Source organism: Myotis lucifugus, unplaced genomic scaffold, assembly GCF_000147115.1.
Source record: "Myotis lucifugus unplaced genomic scaffold, Myoluc2.0 scaffold_97, whole genome shotgun sequence".
Classification (NCBI taxonomy): Eukaryota; Metazoa; Chordata; class Mammalia; order Chiroptera; family Vespertilionidae; genus Myotis; species Myotis lucifugus.
This window is the reverse complement of record NW_005871145.1, coordinates 3,684,866-3,691,301: the sequence shown is the minus strand read 5'-3', so window position 1 is coordinate 3,691,301 and position 6,436 is coordinate 3,684,866. Positions and strand designations below refer to the sequence as shown.

At 63.1% G+C, this 6,436-nt stretch overlaps 1 protein-coding gene across 12 annotated transcripts in view; it reads left to right on the top strand.

Moving 5' to 3' along the window:
- DGKZ (diacylglycerol kinase zeta) overlaps positions 1 to 5,778 on the top strand; it is a 31,477-nt gene extending 25,699 nt beyond the window's left edge. For 7 of the 12 annotated variants that reach the window (XM_023756654.1, XM_023756653.1, XM_023756650.1 and 4 more), the window contains 16 exons: positions 67 to 122; positions 257 to 319; positions 424 to 497; positions 580 to 691; positions 1,065 to 1,264; positions 1,452 to 1,552; positions 1,671 to 1,750; positions 1,844 to 1,913; positions 2,056 to 2,096; positions 2,594 to 2,733; positions 3,532 to 3,563; positions 3,773 to 3,816; positions 4,266 to 4,386; positions 4,473 to 4,506; positions 4,734 to 4,851; positions 5,106 to 5,778. In XM_023756654.1, coding sequence (XP_023612422.1) covers positions 67 to 122; positions 257 to 319; positions 424 to 497; positions 580 to 691; positions 1,065 to 1,264; positions 1,452 to 1,552; positions 1,671 to 1,750; positions 1,844 to 1,913; positions 2,056 to 2,096; positions 2,594 to 2,733; positions 3,532 to 3,563; positions 3,773 to 3,816; positions 4,266 to 4,386; positions 4,473 to 4,506; positions 4,734 to 4,851; positions 5,106 to 5,759 — 1,940 coding nt within the window. In that variant the 3' untranslated portion in view covers positions 5,760 to 5,778. The remainder of the gene's footprint in view (positions 1 to 66; positions 123 to 256; positions 320 to 423; positions 498 to 579; positions 692 to 1,064; positions 1,265 to 1,451; positions 1,553 to 1,670; positions 1,751 to 1,843; positions 1,914 to 2,055; positions 2,097 to 2,593; positions 2,734 to 3,531; positions 3,564 to 3,772; positions 3,817 to 4,265; positions 4,387 to 4,472; positions 4,507 to 4,733; positions 4,852 to 5,105) is intronic. The other 5 variants (XM_014458599.2, XM_006092001.3, XM_006092000.3 and 2 more) reach the window with 1 other exon arrangement.
- Positions 5,779 to 6,436: the final 658 nt, after the last annotated feature.

Sequence of the window (6,436 nt, the reverse complement as noted above, 5' to 3'; positions counted from 1 at the left end):
CCCCAGCCTGGTAAGCCCAGCAGGCCCAGAATGACTGACTGTCCCCCATTTCTTGTCGCCACCTAGAGGCCAACCCAGAGAAATTCAACAGCCGCTTTCGGAACAAGATGTTCTATGCCGGGGTGAGTCTGGGTCTGCCAGCCCAGCAGCACCCCACTTCCCATGCCCACCCGTGTCTGCCAGGCCACAGGGCCCCTGCCAGAAGTGGTGAGGGAAGGTCTCTGTCACCAGATGGTGATGCCTCTGCCTCCCACAGACAGCCTTCTCCGACTTCCTGATGGGCAGCTCCAAGGACTTGGCCAAGCACATCCGAGTGGTGGTGAGCAGGCCGGGCTGCAGGCAGAGTGGACAGGCCCAGCTGGGAGGGAGGCTGGCTCGGCACCACACGTGTACCCCCAACACCCTCCCTGTTCCTGTCTCCAGTGTGATGGAACTGACCTGACCCCCAAGATTCAGGACCTGAAACCCCAGTGCATTGTTTTCCTGAACATCCCCAGGTGAGGAGGGGCAGGCCCTGTGGCCCTGCTGTCTTCATCCTGCAGGACTGTCCTCTGCAGCCCTCGTGCTCCCTCCCTCCAGGTACTGCGCAGGCACCATGCCCTGGGGCCACCCTGGGGAGCACCATGACTTCGAGCCCCAGCGGCACGATGACGGCTACCTCGAGGTCATCGGCTTCACCATGACGTCCCTGGTGAGTGGGCCGGCATGGGGCCTGGAGCCCCCGTCTGCTTTGTACAGTGCCCAGCACAGCTCCAAGATGGGGAGTGTCGCCAGACTCCCTTCTCTGCTGGGCACTCACCGTCTCCTCCTCTCTTTGACTTAGAGTAGCTGTCAGCCTCTCTCTGTCTGAGGGACACTGTCATCAGTCCCTCTGACTGGACAATCGCTTTATCGCCTCTGCCTGGCTCTTGCCCTTACCTCCCCTCTCTGACTGGGGTCTCACCCTCCCTCCACTCTCTGTTGGGGTCACTCTCTGTTTGTTCTCTGGCCAGAGCTTCCCTGGCAGGAGCAGAGCTGGGGACCCCATCATGCTGGCCCCTGACCTGAGCCCTCTGCGCCCACAGGCAGCGCTGCAGGTGGGCGGACATGGTGAGCGGCTGACACAGTGCCGTGAGGTGGTGCTCACCACATCCAAGGCCATCCCGGTGCAGGTGGATGGCGAGCCCTGCAAGCTTACCGCCTCGCGCATTCGCATCGCCCTGCGCAACCAGGCCACCATGGTGCAGAAGGCCAAGCGGCGAAGTGCCACCCCCCTGCACAGCGAGTATGTTCCTTCACAGCCTCCGTGTGCCCTGGGCCCAAGGGCAGACTCTGCCCTTCGCTGAGCCTTGACTTCCCCAACTGGAAAGTGGCTAATAGTCCCTCTGCCCCAGGGCGGTTGGGAGGAGACCCTTGGCTAGATTCCTGGACGGGGCCCTTGCCAAGTCCCCTCTTATTGCCCCTGCCCTCAGCCAGCAGCCGGTGCCCGAGCAGCTACGGATCCAAGTGAGCAGGGTCAGCATGCACGACTACGACGCCCTGCATTACGATAAGGAGCAGCTCAAGGAGGCCTGTAAGCAGCAGGCAGGGCTCGAGGGGTGGGGTGGGGGAGGGGCAGCTGAAGAGCCAGAGTCCCCTAAGGGAAGGGCAGTGGGATATGGCCGGCTGCTAACAGCCTGTCTGTCTTCCAGCCGTGCCACTGGGCACTGTGGTGGTCCCAGGAGACAGTGACCTCGAGCTCTGCCGCGCCCACATCGAGAGGCTCCAGCAGGTGAGGACGGAGGCGGGGCCCAAGCCCGCCCTGTGCTCTGCCCTCCTGCCCCAGGTTCTGTCTTCACCCAGCCCCGGCCTTTCTTCTCACCAGGAGCCCGAAGGTGCTGGAGCCATGTCCCCGACATGCCAAAAACTGTCCCCCAAGTGGTGCTTCCTGGACGGTAAGTGGCCCTGAGGAGCTGGCTCCTGGCAGCCCCAATCCACGTGCCGCCTCCTCCCTGGGGGGTCCTGGGTCGGGGCAGCAGAAGACCTGGGCCTGGACAAGGGCCTCTGTATCTTCAGCCAGCTCACTGTCTCCCACAGCCACCACTGCCAGCCGCTTCTACAGGATCGACCGGGCCCAGGTGAGCACTCGCCGTCCTGCTCCATCTACAGCCGTCTTCATGTTCCATAGCATTCAGATCGCCCATGCCCATGTCCATGGGCCCTGCCCTCCAGAATAGGGTGTGCAGGGATGGTGCCAACAGGGAAAGGGAGCCAGTGTACCCAGAAAAGGCGTGCTGTGTGGGTGGGAGGGCCTCAAAGTGCAGGTGCCATCCAGGAAGACACAGAAGAAAAAGCACATCTGGCCAGGGGCCAGGTTGCCTGGGAAAAGGTTTATCAGTGGGAAGGGGCTGGTAGGCCCAGTACAGAGTCAGTGCCTAGGCTTGGGGATGGGAAAGGGGAGGGGTGATGGAGAGGTGAGGGGCAGCCACTTGCCTGGCTGCCTCTTGCCAGCGTTCACGTCCAGAGCAGAGGCTTCTTCAAGTCTGCTAGCCTGCGGCCCTTGCACCCCCATTGGCTGCCCTGGAAGGCTGTGACCCTCAGCCCTGACCCTGGGCCCTGGCCTCACTACCCACAGGAACATCTCAACTATGTGACTGAGATCGCCCAGGACGAGATTTATATCCTGGACCCCGAGCTGCTGGGGGCATCGGCCCGGCCTGACCTCCCAACCCCCACTTCTCCTCTCCCTACCTCCCCCTGCTCACCCACACCCCGGTGAGTCCCAGGCTCCTCCAGTCCCTGGTTTAAGTCCCACCTATAATTCAGCAGCTCCCGAAGCTCTGCCTTCAGTCCCAGCCACCTCCCTGAGTGCAGGCCTCACACTCAGCTAGCTGCCTTTGTGGCCCCACCCCTCCTCCCACCCTTATGACCCTTCAGCGTCCTGTCGGCTCTCCCCCACATCTGATCACACCACCCATCTAAGCCACCATGCCCCTGCCTCCAGCTCTCCTGCTCCCAGCCTAGAACCTCTCGGTACCCTGTGGGCATTTCAGGGCACACGGCCTGTGCCTGCCCTCTCCTCTCCATCGCCGCAGGCCGGCCCCACTTGCCTCTCGGTTCTCTGAGGCCTCAAGTCTGCCCGCCTCCGCACTTGCCTTTGCTGCCTCAGACACTTCCTGTTCTTCACGGAGCTGCCCCTTCCGTTCACACCTACACCTGGGTGTTTCCTCCCCAGAGAAGTCTTCCTGGGAACCTCATCTGAAGTTGCCGTTCAATTACACTACCCTGTCCTCCTGTGTTCTTCATAGCACTTCCTGCTCTCAAAAGACTTTATTTATTTGTCTACTTGTTTGTCTCCCTGGCTAGAATGTAAGCTCCCTGAGAGCCAGTTCTCCGTCTGCCGTGGTCACTGTGGGTCACTGTGGTATCTCCAGTGCCTAGGGCAGCACTTGACTTGTAGGAGGCATGCAATAAACTGTTGAAAGAATGAAGGGTGCCCCTGCTTGGGGCTGGGAGGGGGATAAGCTGGCCTGTGCGGTAGCTGGGTCGTGTCTCATCCCACTCTGTTTGTAGGTCACTTCCAGGGAATGCTGCACCCCCTAAAGGTGAGGCTTCTCCCTGGTCATAAGGATGAGGTGGTGGGAGGTGGGCCCATACACAGCCTTACGCAGACACAACTGCCGAGGTACACGTGGTCACATTCACCATGAGCCCAGCCCTCGGTGCACATGCCCAGCAGCCCCATGCGTATGTTCACCCACCAACACAAGCCCAGGCCTCCAGCCCTGGAGGTAACAGGCAGGTGTTCCTGCAGGTGAAGAGCTGGTTGAGGCTGCCAAGAGGAACGACTTCTGTAAGGTACTAGTGCCCTGGCTCCAGCGTCTTCTCCTCGGCAGCCCCCTCCGGCAGTGGGGAGTGGTCTTGGCCTCTGGGTGGGCCAAGAGCTGGCCTGTCCAGGCACAGTCATCTGTCATCATCCTGCCCTCAGCAGGGTCTCCGTGGTGATTGTCCCCTTCTGCCTTACCCCTGTCCACCCACAATGTGTCCCTTCATGAGGGCTTCCTAGCTCAGTCAGCCTGTCCCTGGTGCTCAGAAAGGAGCGAGTATTAGAGGAACCGCGGGCTCCAGGGCCTGGGTCCTCTGGGTGAGAGAAGCCCTGACACTCCAGACGACCTCCAGCGGCCCCTGGGAGTGACGTGTGTGAGCACGCTAGTGCCAGGCCTGTTGCCTGTGAGTTGGGGGGCGTTTCTGTGGCTGGAAAGGCTGGGCCAGAGGAGCCCCAGCCCTGCCCTGCCTCCTGCCCTCAGCTCCAGGAGCTGCACCAAGCTGGGGGGGACCTCATGCACCGTGACGGTCAGAGTCGCACGCTCCTGCACCACGCAGTCAGCACTGGCAGCAAGGAAGTGGTCCGCTACCTGCTGGACCACGGTAAGCTGGGCCACTGGGCCCTGGGCTGGGCCACGGGAGGGAAGAGAGGCTGCCAGGCCTCTGACCTGTCCCTCCCTCTCCACCAGCCCCCCAAGAGATCCTTGATGCTGTAGAGGAAAAGTGAGTATCTGCCAGTGCAGGACCCTGGTTGCCCTGGAAACCGCCCAGTCTTCATCCAACCCCTTATGTTTGGTCTGGTGGGAGCCCATAAACCCTTTCCGGCCAATCTGTCATCCTCTAGGCCACACCCCCTTATCCTAGGGCCCCAAACTTCCTGCCCTTCCTGATGGCCCTCGGGAGACTGATGGGGGTGGGGGGAGCCTTAGAGGACTGGATGGGGTCCACAGCCAGCCCCTGTCCCCCAGCGGGGAGACCTGTCTGCACCAGGCAGCGGCCCTGGGCCAGCGCACCATCTGCCACTACATCGTGGAAGCAGGGGCCTCGCTCATGAAGACAGACCAGCAGGTGAGCAGATCCACAGGGTGGGCAAGGAGTCCACGTAGGCCCCGACCAACGCTCTCCCAGACTTGGGCCTTGTGAGAGGGAAGCCTCGGGAGGGCAGCCACCTCTGGGGATTTAAAGCTGTTCCTCAACCTTAAGAAACCTGAGCCAGCTGGGGTGGGGCTGGCCCAGCCCGGCCAGGCCTCCCTCCCCCACCCGCAGCCTGGGAAGAGCGCCTGCCCTCCCCTAAGCCTGATCACGGCTCCTCCCTCCTCCAGGGCGACACTCCCCGGCAGCGGGCAGAGAAGGCTCAGGACACGGAGCTGGCCGCCTACCTGGAGAACCGGCAGCACTTCCAGATGGTTCAACGGGAGGACCAGAAACGGCTGTGTAGTGGGCCAGTGCTGAGAGACAGCACCGGCCAGAACACGAGCCCCTCCGCACTGCCACATTCAGTCGGACAGCCAGGGGAGCCAGGCCCCGGGAAGAAGCCCCTGCTGCGCCCCGAGGAGCCGCAGCATCTCACCTACACCCCTGAGCCCAGGGCCGACCTGGAGGCTCACGGGGGAGTAGGAGACTGGACTGGACTGGGCAGGCCGTTGGGGAGCTGGGGCTGGGCCACGCAGGCGGCCCTCACCCTCAGTGGGTGCCTCCCTAGTGTGTGTGGGGGGCAGAGGCGGGCAGCTCCATCAGGGAGCCTTCCTAGCCACCTGGTCCTCACGGGCCCTGCTCCGAGGCTCCTGGGAGCTCAGTCCCCACTCCTGCTCCGACCCCATCTTCCCACAAACCTGGAGCCGCTGCATCTGCCTGCCCGCTGCCCTGCTTGGCACCTGCCCCACTGCCCTTCCCCGGTATTTCCTCGAGGACTGTGGTCTGGGGGTTGGGGTGGGGCTCCCGTGGTGACTTGTTTACAGCTGGGTGTGACTCAGTAAAGAGATTTTTTTTCCTTTCTGCATTTCTTTTCTTGCGGGAGAAGTCTGGCAGAAGCAGCGGAGTCTGCTGGGGTGTCCTCAGAGTGGGGGGATGGACACCGGGACCCGGAAACTTCTCTTGGGGGGTGGGCCCCAGGGCCTGCCCCGGACCTGACCTCTGCGGGGCTGCCAGCTCGGTGGGGCGGAGGGAGGAGCTGAGTTCCTCGCTTCCCGCTTCCCGCAGGGACGATAACAATGAAAGTGAAAGAAGCGGGGCAGGGTCAGGACTGGATTCTTAGGTCGATTTGCCCTGTGGCCTCGGGCAAGCCCCCTCCCCCCGGCCTCCGTGGCTTCCGCTGTTCAGGGGGGTCGGGTGAGGTGGTCCCCAGCTCCCAGGGTGGGCATGTGCTGCTGCCGCCGAAGCCGCGTCTGGAACTTCTCAGAACTTGTCAGCTCCCAGGTCTTCCCAGATCCAGGCCTGCGGGTTCCTCCTCCAACCCCCCCACCCCCCCCCACCCACACACACACACAAACCTGCGCTCCGGGAAAGGCAGCGCCACCCCCTCCCGACCCGTGAGCGGCCGCCGGGGCTCCCGTCCCAAGCGCCCCACGGAGCCAAGCGCCTCCCTGCCCGCGAGGCGAATCCGTCTGCGGGCTGCCCCGACCGCCGCTCCAGCAACAAGGGGGGCGCGGGGGGC